Source organism: Leiobunum rupestre, chromosome 1, assembly GCF_980474605.1.
Source record: "Leiobunum rupestre chromosome 1, qqLeiRupe1.1.hap1, whole genome shotgun sequence".
In the NCBI taxonomy this organism is placed as follows: Eukaryota; Metazoa; Arthropoda; class Arachnida; order Opiliones; family Sclerosomatidae; genus Leiobunum; species Leiobunum rupestre.
The window spans coordinates 84,475,273-84,496,642 of NC_143384.1; the positions used below are offsets into that span (position 1 = coordinate 84,475,273).

General features: G+C 35.6%; 1 protein-coding gene across 5 annotated transcripts in view; it reads right to left on the reverse strand.

Moving 5' to 3' along the window:
* The window catches only part of LOC149968627 (uncharacterized), a 28,192-nt gene that overhangs the window by 5,831 nt on the left and 991 nt on the right, over nucleotides 1-21,370 (reverse strand). The window contains exon 3 of one of the 5 annotated variants that reach the window (XM_090172893.1): nucleotides 21,103-21,359. The exons of the other annotated variants lie outside the window; for them this stretch is intronic. Within the exon in view, the coding sequence (XP_090029019.1) occupies nucleotides 21,103-21,359 (257 nt within the window). The remainder of the gene's footprint in view (nucleotides 1-21,102; nucleotides 21,360-21,370) is intronic. 5 annotated transcript variants of the gene reach the window in all.

Below are 21,370 nucleotides of genomic sequence, written 5' to 3' on the forward strand. Positions count from 1 at the left end.
AGTAAAAAACTTGCTTCATATTTAAATGCACATAAGTCACCGACTTGAATTTCTTCCGATTTTGTAACACCGTTGCGCGTTTTATTTGAAGAAATTTTTGTTTTTGACACATCGTCTCTAACCTCGCCTCTAACCCGAAGTAACCTGTCATTAGAGAGCTTTTCATTAGAGTTCAACAACCATAGGGCAGTTGTTTTTCTAATGAACACCTTTTGGCCATTATGAATATATTCCGTAAAAGGTGAAGAGTCGTTCAAGGAAATAGCCGTAGATGGTTCGGTATTTGAGATTAATGTTGAAGTCATCTTAATTTCAAAATGAGGCAAACCACTACCGCACGTATTCATTCGCACCATTTCTGGTAAAATGGTATTTGGGGAAACGGTTAAAGACATTGTTTCCAAATCTTCGGCTATTCCGGTAAGGTCCTCAACCTCCGTATTGTTTTGAATATCACAATCGACATCTAAAACGTCTTCGTCGTCATAGTACTCTATGCTTCCCGAAAGATTTTTTTTCGTATTTCTTTTAACAGACGGTTTTTTACAATAAGGTAGAAGGCTCATGATTAGTTCGAAATCAGATGCTTCAGTTACGTTATCCATCCCTAATGAAGAAATGGTTTCAATAGTACTTTCTCTTGATGACTTTATAGCATTTGATATTTCAGCAATAGTTGGTATTACCAAACTCTTACAGCCTTGTTGAAAAAAACGCTTTCCATCCTTCTTTTGCTTGGGGTATTTGAAGATATTTTCCAGTAGCGGCGCTAAGGTTTTTTCACAGGTGGGCTAATTATTTTGTGGCCCCTAAGAATTTTGTGGCCCTTAGCGGGAACCTTGGATTGACCATATTTCGCAAAAGTGGTGAAATCGAAAAAACCCAAAATTTTCCAGGAAGCGAGAAGAGCAAGGTCGTTTTATTGTTGCCGCTCTCGTCGCGTTTTTGGACCCCCTACTGACCTTGTATCTGACCTGCATGAGAGGACACGTGCATGCCTGGATATTTCCGTAAATTCCCATAAGCCCCTTTCTTTTCAACTTTATCTCAATATCCGCTACCTTCCTCCCGAATCTATATGTTTATGGTCTACAACCTTTTTGAGTAAACAAATTGATTTTGAAAGATTTTTTCCAGAAAAACGTTTCTTCGCCATAAAACAAATTTCTAAATTAAAATATGTGGCCTCTTAATTATGAATATGTGGCCCTTTTAATATAAATATGTGGCTCCTCTCAGAAATGCAGGGGGGCTAAAGCCCACTTCAGCCCACCCTTAGCTAACTGAGCTTGTACGTCTAAACGGTGCACACGACGTAAAAATCCCAACAAGGAAAAGTTGGTGATAGTAGAAAAAACCGAGCTCATGCTCCGAGCTGCTCGAAATAACTTTTCGCATGGCTGAGATCCGGTTAAATGAGGCCAGAAAAAGTCCCAACAACCATTCTCCGTTAAACACTGGGCAACGAGACTGTGGGCATTAATTTCAATGCAAGTGTAGCAATTAGAAGTTATGAAGTTGTCATTAACGTTGTAAAATTCAGATTTTTCAAGCCAAAGTCTCCAAAAATGAAGAACAAACACAGCCCACCACATCATCTTAATCCTTTCAAGAAGTTATTTATCTTTTTCTAGGAAAGCACATGTAGTGGCTCTCATAATTTTCAAGTACGTCACTGTTGCTTGGCTATTTGGCACTTTTTCATTTAGAATATTTTCAGTATTTAAAGACATTATTCGTTCGACCGCCGCAAAATTTTGCTTATCCTTTGGATTTAAATCGGATTCTTGTAGACCGTGATCCGCCTTCGAGTTACGAGTAACTAATATTTTTAAATGGGAAATTGAACATACTTCACGTCCCATAGGAAGCACAACTGAACTTTTCAAAAGTCTGCATCTTAATTTGGTCCCAATGTAAATACTAGTTCCAGGTTTCCGGAATGAGACCCTTCGCGGAAGGAGATTTATTTCCCAAAGGCCGTTTTTCAGAAAATATTTCCGATTGGGCCTTTAAAAGTCTCGGATCACCATCACTGGAGAAAGACGCTACTGTTATGTCAAATTTTTGGCATTCCGAAACTAGGAACTTCCACCGATCAATGACATTTAAGTATGAAAATTTATTATCCGATCCCATTACGCAAAGGCACATGGTCGGTGTTTTAGGATCCAATGGTTGAACGGATAATACGTACGCAACGTTGGCTTTTGATTCATTTTCGAAGAATTGCGCAACATTTTCGTTTGATGAAAAAATCATAGAGTTTAATTTAGGAAAACCGCAATGGTTGATTGGTTTTACAAATCCTACGCAGCTGTTTGTACACTGGTCGTAGTCGATTCTTTGCAAAATTCTAGTTCCATCTTCACTTATTGCCACATATTTATGACTAACGTCGTATCTTTTTAGGTGTTCCAGCAAAGGAATAATCCTAATTTCCCCTTCTTTTAGTGGTTTCCATTCTTCAAACAAGTATCGTCGTACTTGACGAAGAGAAGCCCAGGTAGCTAAATCTCGTTGATAAACGGTTTTGAAAACGTTGAAGTATGGTCCATTAAAAAACGTTTCAAATGGTTGAGGAATGTCCGCCTAAACCCTCGTTTTTTAAACGGTTTAAAAAACGGTTATCCGTTAATACCACAAACCAAATATCAACGTTTTGTAATATACATATCTTTAACGATATTAACACAACGTTTTATAAACAATTAATCAACCAACATTAAACGTTAAAAAAACGTTTTTCGAGCCTTTTCTCTGTTGTTGGAGTATACGTATAACATTAAATCTACGTTTATAAATAGGTTAAATCAGGTTAATAAACGGTTTTGAAAACGTTTATGAATAGTTGATAGAAAAACGTTACATTTGGTTGATGAATGTCCGCCTAAACCCTCGTTTTTTAAACGGTTTTAAAAACGTAAATATGGTAATAATGCAGACCAAATATCGACAATTTAAAATATACGTCTAGTTAGTCATTATTCTTTAAAACAATTAAGTTCACACCAGCAGCTGCACCACAGCGGAAATACAAACCGATTTTTATTTATTAAAATAATTGTTAGCCCAAAATATGTACCTATAATATTGAATACCAAAAAAAGTTATGATTAAAACAATTTATTTTTAAAGAAACATCAGGTACTACTTTACGAGTTACTAAAACTCTTACATTGTTAATTTAAATATTAAAATTACAACACTTTTCTGTTTTATATGTTGAGATCAACATTTTTAAATTCAGAGCTGTAAAAATCTTATATTTGATAAACAAAGTATTTAGCCAATGAATCATTGAAAAGTAGTCTATATCTTGAGCTCCGTCATATCACAGTTAATTATGAGTTCCGAACCCAGTTATTAAAATAATTAAGGTTAAATCACAGAACGCTTTTCTGTATAATGTCGAGATTAAAATTTTTTTGTAATAAATTTCACTAGTAAAATTCCTATTTAGACAAAATAAAGTTTTGCCAATTTAATTAGTCATGTTAAATCACAGAACGCTTTTCTGTATTATGTCGACATTAACCTTTTATTATAATACATTTCTCTAGTAAAATTCCTATCTGGAATAAACTAAAGTTTTGGCCAATTTAGTAATTTTAAATCACAGAACGCTTTCCTGTAAAATGTTGTGTAACATTTTTTTTAATAAATTTTACTAGTAAAGTTCCTATCTGGAATAATATAAAGTTTGGCCAATTTAATTAATCATGTTGAAAAGTATTTTTCGAGCTTCTTCATCGTTAGCTGTCATGAGATCACCACTTATGACTGACGCTTTATCACCTCCATTTATCGCTGACGCGGTATCACCTCCATTTATGGCTGACGCGGTATCACCTCCATTTATGGCTGACGCGGTATCACCTCCATTTATGGCTGACGCGGTATCACCTCCATTTCTGACTGACGCGGTATCACTTCTTGATGATTTTCGGTTGTTTATTCTAGTTCTGGAGTACTTTAACCAATCCTTGATTGCACCGTGGATAAGTGTTTCTTCAGCCGTTTTGAAATTCTGATTTGAACGCACTGCAGCTAAAATAATAATTTGAGTCATTTAGGATTATTTTCTATTTAGATAGTGATTTAAATTTACCAATAACAATATTTTTAACATTTAAAGTTTTAAATGCCGTTTTATTGTGGTGACCTGCCCAATTCAGATCGACGCCTAAGTTATCTGTAAGAAGGGATGCCAAAACTTTCCTCGTACAGTCACCAATTGATTTCCCCCCCAGGCCTCCGAGATAAGATATCTACATTGAAGTAAAAAAAATTTAAATAATGTAATAATATCAATTTATGTCTAAAACTAAGAATGAATAATACCAAAGTAATTTGGTTTGCTTCTAAGCTGACAAACTTATCAATTTCATTTAAATCATCTAAGGAATTAGCGGGAATTTGCAGTTCCAATTTTTCTACATCTAATTTCGTAGTTATAGATGTATTGAAAAGCAGTTTGTGTAACAATTTGGAATTTGATTCCAACTGTCTTTTCATGTAGTCTTGATTTTTTAAAAGTTGTTCTAAAACTATCCGTTTAAAAAAAAAGTATAAAAATTGACATATTAAATTGCATAACATGAAAAAAATTGTGATGTACCTTTAATAGAAATATCGCCTCCTGAGTTTTTTAAGGATAGTTGGGTTGAAGTAGCTGAGGAGTCCGTATTTTTTGAAACTATATTGATACATAAAATTAAAATAAATATTTTTTGTTAAAAATGTTGATGATATACTTTTGGGCTAGTTGACTTATTTAATGCGAAAGAACTTCAATAATTACAATATACTTATTACCAATTTGGTTGGTTTTCTCTGAAAATATATGTCCATCAGAATCATCACTTTGAGAATCACTAGGGTGTTTTAGTTCATCAAAATCATTAGAATCTGTAAAAATTATAATATGAGATAATGAAATTTCACTAAATAAGTTTAACATATTATCGTACCAGAAATTTCACAGTCAAAACTGAGAGATCTGCACTCTGGAATGTCGCAAATGTTTTGAGAACTAGACTGTGAATGATCACAAATGTTTTGCGAAATAGATTTTGAACTCTTGGAAATACTTAGATCACTGGACTGGTTTTTCAAAACAGTTTTGCTTTTATCACCTAACAGAAGCAAATTTATTTTAATTACTATTTTATTTTATACAATTCATATGCTGGTGAATGAAAATTCTTAATAAAACAGCATTTAATATAGTAATAATAATAATCAGCTAGGCTAATGATAATAAATTATTAGCTAGGCTAATACCTTAGACACCACCGCAGGCCCAAGTCAGCTTGGTACGTTTAATGCCTTATTTACCGGTGACCAGTTTACAATTCGTTTGAGGGTGGTGGCAAGCCCTTCATGCCACGCGAGCTAGCCGACAGCTCCCTACACTAACTATTACCGTTAACCTTAGCAAGATTTTATGGAAAGAGGAAACCGAAGATCTCAGGGAAAACCACTATAAACCAGTGGGGAGAGAACTTGCAAACTCAACGCATGAGGGGCTCGATGAGGGGTTGCAGGCTTTTACCCAGTGCCACTAGCTGGGATCCAATGCGCCTCCTCGCGCTGAGAGGTGAAAATGCTAGCCACTCCCCCACCCCACTACAATCGTCGTATACAACTTTCCATAATTCCACACAAAAAGTAATATTTTTCACTCTAATTAACTTTGTAGTGTCGTTCCATGTGACTTCTTTCCCTACCTTGCTAAAATAAATTAAAAAATATATATATACCAACCGGAAGATGGGAAATAAGGGACTTTGGGTAAATCTATTTTTGGTGGCATCTTAGGTGTAGACTTTGAAAATTTTTTCTTATGTTTTGCTTTCCCTTTAAATAAAGTATCACATTTAAAGTAATTACTTAGTTTGAATTAGTAAGACATTTACCATAGTCACTTAAATCGCAATCATATCTATTAGGAGCTTTATGCTTTCTCTTCTTTCCACTTTCTTCCACATTTTCATTTTCAGTACCGGCATCAGATTGATTCTCATATTTTATGAGTTTTTCTTTAGCTATTTTGAAATCGTCTGCAATAAGTAATGCCGTATTAACATAGTTTAATAAAATATAACATCCGAACCAAAATGTAGCTAATTTTTAAAAACACTTTTTGAAATAAATTTTATATTTCAAATTGTCAAATTATATCTCTAAATTGTTTTAAAAATTAATTATATATTGGTTCAGTTCCAATAAAAACTTACCTGTTTCATAGAAAGTGCGCAATATACTGTATACTCGCCATGAATGAGTTGGTTTCTCATTGCTTAACAAACATTTAACTAGTTTTTGACTGGACACAAATGGTGGCCAGAATGTCTCTTTTTTTACGGGGTTGTACCACGACGAACAAATAACACCAATTTCTTTGTCACCCGTAGATGACAATTCTTGAAACTCCACAATTAAGTAGCGTTTCTAAATCAAATGATAACCAATTCAAACTAAAACCCCTTCTAACCAATAAAAATTAATCTATTTACAAAAAATTAACTCTAACAATTAACTATTTTTAAATGAAACAACATTCCGACTGAAGAGGCTCTTTTAAAACTAGATATTCAGGCCAATTATCATATATTTTCTATGGAAGTCGTTAAAGAAAAAAATCATGAATTCTAAAACATGCATTTTAGAGATTTGAAATTATTACATATTCTACAGTATCAGTAACGACGGTATTTCTCTATCATTTTTCATATAAAAAACTTTTTCATCTGGAAAGATATAGATTAAGTTAAATGTTGAATTTTGATTTGTTAAAGCATGACTCAATTTTGGAATACAATATACTCAAAAAGTATGTAATAACGGAATTGAAATTCCAGATGTATCTGAAATTGGTAAAAAATAACACTTTTGGGAAACCTTTTCTAAACCCCAAGACTTCAAGCTTGATAGTCTACTAACTTTATTTATTCCCAATTTGGAAGATTGACAAGGATATGAATAGGCATCGGAAACATTTTTAAAAGATCTCCCAATAAAGACAAACTTAGCAGGAATTTTTACAATATTCTCAATTAAAATTATGGTTCCATCATGCATTTTACAACAATTGTCGCCATTCTTAATAGAGAAAGTAAAGCCATTAAATATGAGTTTCCTGTACTGAATCCCACGAACATTTTCAATTAAAGGTCCATTTTTATGTTCCATTTTTGGCTCAAGACGCCGTTGCTGAGAACTATTCAATTCGACTTGGTCTAATTCCGTCAATCGATTTACCACTTGTTGTAGTGGTTTGTGTGGGCTTCGAACCAGTTTTTTTAACCGCCCCAAATACGACTCATAAGGAAATGAAGAAAAATTATCTAAGCTACCATACAATTTGGCATGTGGAGCAAGATGAATTAAATTATGAATATTGTAAACATAAATGCTACGGCCATAAAAATCTTGCGCACTTGTGACAAATGTTTCTAAAAGTGACTCAGCGTAGTTAATCAATTCTTCATTTGGCTCTGGCATACACAAAATATAAATCGCGCAATGAAAAATTTGGAAATGTTGCACAAAGTTGTCAGGAAGAACAGATTTAAAAACAAAAACTCCAGTATACAATAAAAACTGGCGAAACTCCGTGGCTTTCCAATTTTCAATGTCTTTAAGACTACGTGGCTTACGTGAGAATTCCATGGGTGTATGATGAGAAAACTCTAACATTTTAATGGATAGTTGATTGATTATATGAGTTGGTTGTTTAGTTTTTGATTTGGGTTGTGAAAAACTTTTGATTATGCGTTTCACGCAACCAATGCACACAAGGTGCATATAATCCAGGGGGAAATTTTTAATCATGTCAATTGGTAAATCTAAAAATGGAGAGTTTTGATGAGCCATATGGTGTTCTATCTGTGTTTTGTTGCGAAAACTAAAGTCAGTTCGCAATGCACCGTCAATTTCATCAAAGATAACTTTATCGGTATAGTTACCTTTCACCTCACAATAGTCACAACCCCAGTAACCGCTATGATATTTTATACATTTAAGATATGCCTTTGCTGGGGCATCACAGGTTATCGCTCCAATTTTTAAAGTAAATACTCTATCTTGGACATGGATATCGTTGTGAAGAATATCGAGAGTCTCTGCAACAAATTTCACTAGAAATGCACCAATTGAATCTGGTTTTCCAGTCCCGTAAAATATTCCAACTGGAAAAGGGTAAGTATCAACTGTCTGCACACAACGGACCAAAATTGGCCAAAATTCTCCTCTGACACTTTTATAGATGGGTAGCCCATCAATATTTATTGAGATAGTTAATTCATTCATTTCGGGATTAATCAAACCAGATTCAATTTTTTTCAATAAGCCTTTTCTAAGTCCCAAATGGTGATACTCCCCATTTTCTAATTTGTCTACTGTTATCGCAGATGACCGGTTAAGTTGTAATAATGTTCGCGAATCAAGTGGTAGGTTTTGGTGATGAGGATGAAGGGTGCGGAGGAGATCATTTAACCCTTCGTGACTTATTTTATGTTTAAGAGCCCATTTCTGTAAATCAGTTCGTAAGCACTTAGGCTGATCTTCGATTTCCAATTCTTCTTCAAATGGTATATCATAATTTACACCCTCAGAACTAGAACTGGAACTATTTGAAACCTCAGATGATGGTTCTGTACTTTCAGAACTGGAACTAGAGTTTGCAGCTAATTCTGATGTGGGTTCAGAGTATATAGGGCTCTCAGCTAGAGGCAATGGTAACTCAAGGTTAGGTTCAGTAGTTTCATCATGTTCAATCTGAGAGTCAATTAAAGCTTGCATTTGCAAGCTTACCGCAGTAGCTACACGCCTTCTTTTCTGACGATTTGAAACAATAAATTCTTCCATGTTGGAATAAAGTATATACGAAAAGTAGTATCAGTCAAAAGGTTCCCCAATTTACTAGGTAAAACATACACTTCACACACAAAACCACCACTAAGAGATACTCATGGACTGATATAGTGTATTTTCAAGCAGGCAACTATCTAATTTAATAACTTTGGTAAATATGCAAATTTCAATTACCCATATGCGACTGCGACTAACGCTAAGCTGAAATACCAAATAGCCACATATTAAAAAAAATATGTATCACTTTATTTATTAGGAACCTCAGCTATTTTTCAAATGGAAAGTTACTTATAGAATTCTGGATTGGAATTGAAAGGCCAAAAACCTTTTTTGATGAAATTTGAAAGAAATTAAATTTTGTGGAAATCAAAAATAACAACTAAAAATCCCTGTAATAACCTAGATATTAACTTCACAAAGAAAACCACCGCTAAGAGATCCTCACAGACTAATATGTTGTATTTCCAAGTAGGCAACTATCTAATTTATTAACTTTGGTAAATATGCAAATTTCAATTACCCATATGCGACCCCCGACTGCGAGTAATGCCAAACTGAAATACCAAATAGCCACACATAAAACAAAATATCTATCACTTTATTTATTGGGAACCCCAGCTATTTTCCAAAAAAGTTAATTCGAAAACTATGGTTTTGAATTTAACAGCCAAAAAACCTTTTCTGGTGAAATTTTAAATGAAAAACTGAAAATTTGTGAAAGCCTAAATATTAACACACAAAACCAATGTTAGGGGAGCGTAGACTGATACCGTGTATTGACTAACCTAAATACTTAACTATTAGGAACGCAAATATAAACCCATTCGTAGTTGTTTTTGTTACTAAATAATGTAGACTGGTATTATTAAATTTATCCTATTCCAAGACCTGACCAAGGCTTAAAACCGACAAACCACACGCAAGGTTCTTACAAGCGGCACGTACGTTTATGTTATGAAATATATATATAAACAGTTTTTCGAACTTTAAAGCTCAACTATATAAACAATTATTGACTAGTAAAATATAAAACTTAACGTACTCACCATTTCAATGCTGGCACGCGTCAAACCGTTAAATTACCTAACAGACGTACACTGTGATAGATCCGCGAGTCACGCTAGCGCAAAGCGCATAGTTACTTCAGCCGCATGTCCCCGTGGGATAATAAAACCAATAAAACACACCGGTACTATTAAGCGTTGTCTATAAAGGCGAATCTTTGCTAAAACATATAAACTTATTGGGCGGGAAAATTAAGGAAGTAACCGGGGCAAGAAATAAGTCAAATATATAATAAATATTTATCTTTGAGGTTGCTATTTGTACCCGAATAATGTATTTGTAACAAAATAGTTTCCGATTATTTTGGATAGAAATCAGATCGCTATAACTGTTAAAGCAGGGTTGTCAGACCATTCATAAAAATGTAAGACCTTTTAGACTAAAACGACATGTTATTGGCGTTGATTATTGACGTTGAAATTATTGTTAAATACAAAACAAAAATAAAACGTGGATTTTTTACAGATATATTATTAAAAACATTATCGTTTACAAAATTAATTTTTATGGCGTCATAACTACGTTGATATTTTTATTTACGAAATTCTTGATAACTGTTGATTTTATTCACTAATTATAAACGTAGAGCGATTGTTGATAAAAGACCTGAAAACGTTATTTTAACCCAAAAACTAAAAATCGACCAAAGTCAAACGTTCCATTGCTACCTGGGAGGTAAGGCAGTGGACAAGTTTTGGGATAAAAATGAATATGCCAACGATCCGGCTAATATGAAAAATGCCATACTGAATTTTTTAACGCTTTCCAAATGTCTATTAGTTTTAGAGTGGCAATTTTTCCATAAGGTTTTAAGAAAGCCCCCGATGTCGCAATTTTTTGTTAAATTAGTTCCATCGTTAACATTGTTAATCACGTGGTTACTTGTAATATTGTGTTGTAAATCTGCGAACACCTCTGGATTTTCGTCGGCGATAGTTTTAGATTATCCCCAAAACTGATAGAAATCGTCCATTCTGGTTTGTGATTTTTCTTCAGATGCGCGCACTAAACTTCTTTTTATCCTTTCCGTTCTGGAATAGTTGAAGTTCTTGGTTTTAGATATGTTTTTTGAAGAATGTCCTCCCTTCGACTCTTTAGAAGGGAGGTCATCTAAAAAACCGAACCGTTTTGAGTGGTCGTGCTGGAAGCGTTAGACGAGGTGGGTGAAGGTTCCTGGTCTTCTTGACGAGAGTTTTCAGAGCTTCCTTGTGTGTTGTTGATTTCAGTTGGGTTTGCGTTTCTCTGGTCTTCGGCGACACTATCTATATCCACATCTATAATGGACGTTTTCTCTTGATCACAGACTAGGCGCGCTTTTTTCTTGTCCGATCCTCTAAAAGTAGCTTCTGTTAGGGTTGGCTGCAATAATTTTCTTTTATATTGCGAATTGCATCTCGTAAGATGTCTATAGTAATTTGGGCAATTATATCCTATTCCGTATTTGGTCTTTTTAAATTTGAGAATGTTCCACAAATTAAGCAAGAAATTCACTTCTTCTCAGCAGAACACTCAAATCGGTAGTGTACACCTTCTTCTAGCGATTTTTCGGGCGTGGACGATTTGGCATATTTTTTTATTTGATTAGTAAGGCTTTCAATGACGCTTTTGGAAGCTTCTTCGTCGATTTTTGAATGATCCAAACATAATAGCCGCAGTTTCATCTTCAAAAATATCGTGATTTGTTTGCAAATATAATTCCAGTTTTTAAAAATTTTCGATACCACTAAGTTCTTTGATTGAGTCGGCGGTATCGTATCCCGTATTAATTAAACAACAGAACAATTGTGGTGGTAGTTCATTCTTCGTGTCTTCTATGAACCGCTCTGATTCGGACATAGCTTGACCTTCGTTGGGTTTCTTCTGAAATGCGTTTTCCTCAACTACTTTAGTCATTGTAGCAACGTAATTTTAAGTGATTTCTACAAAACTATGTCTTGCTCTAGTCTCTAAACTAATTTATAAACGAACTCAAATTATAAAATATACTAACATTTTGGTTCAACTTTAACGACTTGAAAACCCCGCAGCTAGGTTTAAAATTGACGCTTGAAAATAGACTACTGAGAAAACAAAGAACTAAAGGTCGACACGATGACCACGAGTCGCACGACCTCTTTTTCGCTATCTCCTAGAAACGTGGAGCTCGAGAAATTCCGAGTATCCTTTATTCGGAACTGGGTAACCCATGGAAAAACCCAAAAATCCCCAAATCTTGTTTCAACAAACGAAGAGGGGTTCGAGGCCATTTACGGCTTATTAGTTGCCAAATAATTGAGTTCCGCAAGTCATTTCTAAAGGAAGTTGTGGGGGGTATAGCTAGGGGAGGCTAAGCTCCCCAAACACTTAAGCCCCAACCTAGTGAAGAACCTGTGAAAGTTATCGCGAATAATATATTTTAAAGAGTAGCAAAAAAATATCACGTGGCTCTCGACGACCCTGTTAAGCGTTTACAGAAAATATTATATTTTTTTACAGTTTTCGTTAATTTCTAAGCTAATTTATTTCTTTATTTATTGCTGGATTATAAATGTATTGGATTTTGTTCCGGATTGCGTGATTTCGCGTTGGATTTCGTGATTTCGGGCCGGATTTCGTGATTTCGCGTCGGATTTCGTGATTTCGCGTCGGATTTCGTGATTTCGCGTCGGATTTCGTGATTTCGTGCCGGATTTCGTGATTTCGTTCCGGATTTCGGAAAATAGTGGATTTTGACAAAATCCGAAATCTTTTTTTGGATTTCGTGTTGTGATTTCGGATTTCGATTTGGATTTCGAAGGGAGTGTACGGGATTTTGACTGAATGTCCGACCCCTCGCATTGGCTACAATTTGAAACCAATTGGTGTTTATGGTTTTTTCTGAAGGATATATTGGTACCAATTGGTATTCCACCATCCCAACCGGGGATTAATTGGACTCAATGGAGGATGCATTGGTTCCAATTGGGGTGCATATATTCCAATTGGAAAATCAATAATTACCAGTGAGTTCCAATTGGAATATGATTTTTTCAAGTTGGGTTTTGTATTTCCAATTAATCTCCAATTATAGCAATCATTTTCCAATTGAGCCAAATGAGAGACCCATTGGCCACAATTTGAAACTAATTGGTGTATATATATAGTTTTTTCTGAAGGATATATTGGTACGAATTGGTATTCCACCATCCCAACCGGGGATTAATTGGACTCAATGGAGGATGCATTGGTTCCAATTGGGGTACATATATTCCAATTGGGGTACATATATTCCCATTGGAAAAACAATAATTACCACTGAGTTCCAATTGGTATATGATTTTTCCAAGTTGGGTTTTGTATTTCCAAGCGTTCTAGTTTGTTATCCGATTTCTATGGAGGGAATCCGTGGAAAATTTACTATATAGCCAAGGGAATTTTGACTTTCGTACACTGGCAACACTGAGTCACTGACTCAATTAGCCTTTTCAGTTTACATGAACTGCTGGATTTTCGTCTGCTAAGCAGACGATTTTTCAATAAAGCGTCTGTCTCGCAGACGAAAATCCAGCAATTTATGAGCTTCTTGCATTTGCCACTACGTGGCTCTATGTAAACTGAAAAGGCTAATTACCGGCTCCCGAAGAGTCTGTCACTTCGAGGAATCGTGTACGAGATTCCGAATCAAGAAATCTAGAATCAAGGTTCTTGAGAGCTGCTAAGCTTCTAGATTCTAGCCAGATTCCGTGATTCCGACATGATTCCTTAATATTCCGTGATTCCACTCTTGATTCCGTAATTCTTGTTCGCTTCCATGATCGGTTCCGTGATTCTTATTCGGTTCTGTAATTCTTGTTCGATTCTGTAATTCTTGGCTACACACTTGTACAAGATTCCTTGATTCATCTATTCGCAACCAAAACAAAACTAGCTGTTCGAATCTTACAGAAAAGGCGGTGTGACTAGGCAAATGACCAATTAAAAATTGTCTAGGTCAGTTTAAAAATTAAATTGAAGGTGGTCAATTGAGGGGTCAGTGGTTCACTGGACCACTAAATAAAAGGGTCCCACTCGTGTTTTAAAAATCCAGCCCGAAAATCGAGTAGCAGGTGACTTTTCATTCCCTACGTCATAATTTCGCGCGGGAAATTGTAATAATTCGAAGGGCGGTGGGGCCTTAAATTCAACTTGGTCTACTGATACATATTATCATATGTAACATAATTACTCATAAGTGTGCCTCTGATTAACATTTCCGTATTAAACATTTAAATGAGACCATGTTTCACAGCCACCAAAGAAAATACGGACTAACGTCGTATATAACTGGTCTAAACTTCCTTCCCTCCCCGCCAGAACTAGTTTTGATGTCGATAAAACCGTTATAGACTGGGAAGTGACGTCAATTACGTCATATCCTTGCAATAAGGTCTCATTGAGAAAACGTTCTTTCCGGCACACTTATGAGAAATTATGTTACATATGATATTATAGATCAGGTCATGTATTTCAGGCGTCAAATTCAAGGCACGGGGTCGATGGATCGGTTGAAGGTCACTGCCACTCACTGGTTCACTTATTTCCCACCCTGTAAAGGGATTCACTATATTTTCCATTTGTTTGAGAGTCAAACCTCACCTTCCAAGTTCCAAATTTGAGCCGTCCAAATTGTAATCGATTGAGCTAATACCGAGGCTAATACGCTCGGTAATACGAAAACGATTCAACTATAGCTCTTTAAATCGTTTTCGACCATAAGTGTGTACCTAGATAAATCGCTTAAAGCAAGTGTCGGCTCTAGTATAATTGCGTTCTTTATCGACATTTGTCGCCACCGTGCAAATTTAAACCAGTTGATTAGGCACATTACCCAGCATAATTTACCTATATGGCGTGGCCAAAAAGAATGCTTTTAGCTCATTGGGTAATCGCAATAACGTATCAGAAGGATTATTTGTAATCACGTGCTCATTCGACCTCGTTTGGATTGGCTTTTCGGCAAACACGTAATTGTCGACTTGAAAATAAACGATAAAACGTTTTTGAAAGTCGATAATAGGTGGAAGCACCTTCCCGGCGATCTGAGCAACCATAGCCATCTGCGATACATAGACCCAATCAAAAATAACGTAGGCAATGATAGAGCCGACACTTGCTTTAAAGCTCCTGTCGAATTCGGTGGAAATAAGCTTTATAAAAGTACTAGTCAATATGACCACAATCCCCCTACTTCAAAAATAATTTTTTGGTCATGACCACTCTTTTCTACCCCAGTTATCTCCCTCCCTCTTTTATTTTACTTTTGAAAATGAATTGTCAATAGCGATTCGGAACTATAATTTTATTTATTTATCACAAACCAAAGAGCTTTGATATTTATCACAATTCTTAAGGAACTTAAAATATTTCATCATCTTGTTCTTCGAAAAAAAATCTTATCCGTATTTACAGTTTTACATCATCTTCTAGTCCTTCGAATAAAAACAGTTTTACTCCTTTCTGACTTTCTTTTTGTGTCTAAAAGCAATAAAGAAATTGCAAGATTGACATCAATGTGTTTTATGCTTATGTTTCTTAAACATATTCTTAATGACACAAATTGGTGTCGATCCAAGGCGTGTCGATCCTCAAGGCCTTGGACACCAGCACACAATAACTGATTAATCAAGGTGAGATAAGTGTAACGGCCACGCCAACGGGGGGATAAGTGGGGACAGGGGTGGAGACACCCGTGGTGGAAGTATTCCGACCACCCGTTGGGGGATTGGTAGTCGTCCTCCCATGGCTATCCACAAACTCTGCCTCCCAGACGCTTGAGATTACAGGAGTACGCCACTACTCCCGGCTTAATGATTTACCTAGATGTTTCGCATTTAGCTCGACGAATCTGATTGATTGTAGCAGAAGAACGTAAAATTTCATTACTGCCAGATGCCAGGAAATACGTTCAATTTAGAAGTAGAAATATGTCAAAATCCGCCATTTCATTGGTTGTGAGAAGCGGAGAGTGCAACGCTTTTATCATTTTCTCTTTTCGGTATAGAATTATACATTTAATTAGAAATAAACTGGTCATTATGACCAGTGAACCCCCCCCCCCCCAGATTTCATTTAATTTATTGGTCATAGCCCAAAATAAACTGGTCTTTGGACGACGCCACTGCCTTATTTCCAACACTGCTACATGCCAGCCTTGGGTTCGAAACTAACTTGAAGTTGAACCCGGTGATGCCAACTTGAGGGAAATTTCCCACATCTAGGGAAATTTAGACCCCAAAAACGGTGAAAAGGGAAATTAGACTGAAAATTGGCCAAATCTAGGGAATTTCGATGGGATATAGTATTTAAAGCAAAGGCAACGAAGAATGGGACTTTTATTACATTTACTTATTATAAAAAAAAACATAAAAATAAAAAGACCGTAGGTCCTAAGGTATGTTGCTATTTTTTATAGTTGTCTGCTGCATGATTTCGGTGCTTTCACTAATCAATTTCTAAATTATCTCTCTCTGTCGGTCTCGAAGCGCGCTAGCGGCCTGCTGCGCCGTGAGTATTTTTCGACTTCCTAGGTGAGTTAAGTTTAAAGGGATCCATCACTTACGACAGGGGGAGGCATACAGGGTCGGATTAAGCCGACTTTCACCCGGGGGAAATTACCGAGTGGGCGCCCACTGGAACCCGAGGAGCGAAGGGGAGGGGGGGGGGGGGGTACCAAACTTAGAATTTCGTTTATGTTCTGAGTGGAACCGCTTAGATACCAATTGAAGAAGCGTGTTTGACGCGTACCCTTGGGGGGACAAGGGGGGACCTCCCCCCCCAATAATTATTTATAATAATTGCCCGCGCAAAGTATTAGGTAGGGTACCTTGAGTTGATAAAAATTCGGCACAAGTGCATTTTGTAGTTCGGGTGTCAATATACCAAACACTTATATCTTAATCCAAACCCTACAAGGTTGATTTCAAAATGTCAGGAAATGAATTTTTCGATGCGCTTTACGTTAATTTCTTTACGTATTATTTCTATCACGGAAAATATTGCAATAAGCCCAAAGAAAATCCAATTCTAGTAGTCGAAGAATTCTGTAAAAAGGCAAAGGTAGAAAACCGTAGAATGTCTCTCATTATTTCCTAAAAATATTTATTTGTATAATAAAGATAATATATTTTTGACAATAAAAATACATTGATATTTTTTTTGTGTATAACACTTAGGGGCCCATAATCTGACTGTTGTCTGTTGACAGTTCAGGGCCGGACTGGCTAGTAGTTGGCCCCACCGGCTATGCAATCGTGTGGGCCTCATTTCCCATTAATGCCAAATTTTTCCACTTCGGCCTCCAATTTGAGTTGGCCCCGATCTGAGCGGCGATCGCCGGTTAGCCACCCGGGCCAGTCCGGGCCTGTGTTGACTCACTGAAACTGTATTACTTGTTACCGATTTTAATGTCCAATAAGCGTAATTAACTTAACAATTACCTAATAAATATTGGATGCCCATTTAACACGTGATATATTTAAAATTACATTAAAAAGTTTAGGTTGAGCTCGGAATTAAATAAACCTTTTTAAATTATGATTTAAAGTTTACTTACATTTGCAAATCCAAATCCAAATAACCAACAATTACCGTCTATATTATAACATTAACTGTTATAAAAAGTTTAATAAAAAACAATCAAAATACAACAAGTTCTAACATTTACAGCGACGAGTAGACGATTCCCAGATTACGTCACTAACAGCATATGTAACATAATTGCTCATAAGTATGCTACTAGCTCAATTTCTTCACTAACGGTTTGTTTCACAGATATTTCATCATCCGTACCCTACGTAATATTTGACGTCATATTTGATGTCATATTTGACGCCATCGAATCTCAAATGCTGATAATGCCGTCGCCCAATTAGCTGTACGTCTGATAAACCGACGGTCATTATTTTAGTAAACAAACTGGTTTGAACAACCAATTCTTAGGAGCTAAAATGAACTACAATATACTGTCCAGTTCTGTTAATGTAATTAATTTGCAAATTAATGAAGTTCTCGGAGACTCACTTTCTAAAATAAATTTGCATTGTCAAATAAAAGAAGCAGGTTTATTGGAAAAATAGTTGAAATTCTGGTTGAGCTTTTCTGGCGCATCTACAAGATTGGAGTCTTTGAAGATTCTTTTGAGCCTAGACCTAATTCTTCTAGGCTTGATATGGGTTTTAATCACGCTGGTGGAATATCCCACTTCGACGTCTTGTTCCATTTTCGGAAAGCGATCACTTATTGGTCATTTTCCCCAACCTTTTATTTTTCAAAATTACTCATCCGCACAAACCGAGCGAATTTATAAATTTCAATAAAGCTACATTGGGCTGACTAAAATTCCTTCTCAATTTAAAGGTTATCCATTGGCTTAAATAAATATGTTTGTAGTCAATAATGTGACTCCCAAAATTACTAGGATTAATAAAAAGGTTAAAATCTATAGTAGTCCATCTTTTTACTGGTTCGTGGTGAAACAAACCATTAGTGAAGATTTTTGAATGGAATAAAGGTATAGTGGCATACTTATGAGTAATTATGTTACATATGCTAACAGTAAGGAAGTATAACCCGAGGAGAGACACGATTGCCGTGGATGGTGCTGGGTGTCGGATCATTATCGCCTCAACGCGAGATTAATCCTATAATCAAAACGGGACTACGTTCTTCCCTCTCAGTCACTAAAACTAAATTTAAAAAAAGACTTTATCGCGCCAAAATAAAGTGTGTAACAATGCCAGTATTCAAATTTCAAACGGGTAAATTTTGTTTTTAGATGTCTTAGTGTTTTCCGAATTCGCTATGGGTATTCGCGACCGAAACAGCTCTAGGTGGCGATGCGGTGCCTTAGTTTTCCCGCCACTTTTTTTGTGCGTAGCGTCTGCTAGAGCCGAAAATAAATACATCTGGGGTCTATGACGTTCTGTGTTGTATTCTAATAATAAAACTAGTAACTTCTGAGGAAAATATTATATATTTTTATATATTTCAGTACGATTTAGAACTTTGATTGTTAGTACCGTCTGCTAATGCGCGACCTGTTACTGCTTTCGTCTGCTTCCGAATGATGGCGTATCCATAGTTTTCGGTCGCGAATAACAAGATTTCTTCAGCGCCCCTATTTGTATGGTGCCGGGGGCAATTGCCCCCTCTGCTCCCCCCCTTAATCCGGCCCTGGAGGCATAGGGGGTAACATAAAATCCAGACTTGCAGTGTGCTTCAAACCAGTTTTTTTGTGACCCCTATGCTTTCCCCTGTTGTGAGTGAGGGATCCCTTTAACGTCTTCATGTCATTTTTATAATACATCCAGTAGTATGTTTATTGAATTTTGAACATGAAGGGAGTTTGTGATAATAATAATTTGTGATATTTGTAAAGGAAAAATTGTTCCTATTAATAAATAGTTTTTTTTTTCATATTTTTAAACGTCCAAAGTATTATCATATGTAACATAATTACTCATAAGTATGCCACTGTACCTTTATTCCATTCAATAATCTTCACTAACGGTTTGTTTCACCACGAACCAGTAAAAAGGTGGAATACGTTAGATTTTAACCTTTTTATTCATCCTAGTAATTTTGGGAGTCACACTATTGGCTACTAACATATTTATTTGAGCCAATGGAAAACCTCTAAATTGAGAAGGAATTTTTTGCGTCGGAATTTTAGTCAGCCCAATGTAGCTTTATTGAAATTTATAAACTCGCTCGGTTTGTGCGGATGAGTAATTTTGAAAAATAAAAGGTTGGGGAAAATGACCAATAAGTGATCGCTTTCCGAAAATGGAACAAGACGTCGAAGTGGGATATTCCACCAGCGTGATTAAAACCCATATCAAGCCTAGAAGAATTAGGCCTAGGCTCAAAAGAATCTTCAAAGACTCCAATCTTGTAGATGCGCCAGAAAAGCTCAACCAGAATTTCAACTATTTTTCCAATAAACCTGCATCTTTTATTTGACAATGAAAATTTATTTTAGAACGTGATTCTCCGAGAATTTCATTAATTTGCAAATTAATTACAATAACAGAACTTGACACTATATTGTAGTACATTTTTGCTACTAAGCCTTGGTTGTTCAAACCGGTTTTTTACTAAAATAATGGCCGTCTGTTTATCAGACGTAGAGCTAATTATACGACGGCAAATTCGGCATTTGAGATTCGATGACGTCAAATATGACATCAAATATGACGTCAAATATTACGTAGGGTACGGATGACGCAATATCTGTGAAACAAACCGTTAGTGTAGAAATAGAGCTAGTGGCATACTTATGAGGAATTATGTTACATATGGTATTATTTTAAGCAAATATGATCGTCCTTAGTATTTTGAAAAACCAGGAAAATAGTGGTATTATATATAATTATTATTATTATTATTATTATACTGGATAGAATGTTTCTTTTATTTAAATACGCAAATTATAACATTAAAAATTGCTTTAATAAAATTAGTTAAAAATTATACACATCTTAAGAACTATTACTTCTTACCAAAGTGAAAAAGCAAATAACATAACTTCCCATATATCAGGTGACATGACTATTCTGATTAAGGAAAACCAATTGTTTTTAAATGGTTAATGATATTAGTACAACAAAAGAGGTAGATATTTTAACTTGAGCACTGATAAAAGTTTACAATTCGAAATATATACTTAAAAGTACCCCTCATTTTTAATCAACTGTTTTTAAATTTGGCAATAACTTAAATTATATTCATTTTTAAAATTGATATATTATTTAGTTTAGAGTCCACTACTGTAAGTAAAGTAAAGCCACAGGCCACTTCTGGCTCTTCTTGCCTCGTGAACCTATTTTATTCCTCTTTTTAGGTTGTTGACTCTTCTATATCCACTGAAGCTTCATCACCCTCTTGCAAAATTTCATCCTTGCGTTCCTTACTATGAGTAATGGTATATTAAGACGTTACAAGTACTTAAAAAATAAAATACATGAAGTAACATACATTGGAAAAACTTCACAGTGAAAACCCTCGTTTTAACAATAGTGTTTTTGGGTGGATGTTATTCATTGCAACTGGTGTGCTTTAGAGGAATCAATGGCTAAACCATATGTCAAATGAGAGACTGGTCCTTCATAAAAAAAATGAATCTAAATAAATTTATATTTACTTAGGAGCATTACTACCTACTAGCTTTTGGTGGCTTTTCATATGTCTTTAATTTTGGAGAAAAGATATTCAAATCAGTTTGGGTTCCAAAATCTTGGAAGCATTTAAAATCTGTCTGAGTTCCAATATCTCTGAAGTATATATCTTCTGTTTGAGTTTGTTGGTCTTCAAAAGATAAGAATCCTTCATATCGTTTCTGGCACCCAACAGATCTAGTCTTAATCGTTGCTTGAACTGTGGATGTTCGCTTTATTGGAGCAGCAGTTTGTGCACCATTGCTTATTTAAAA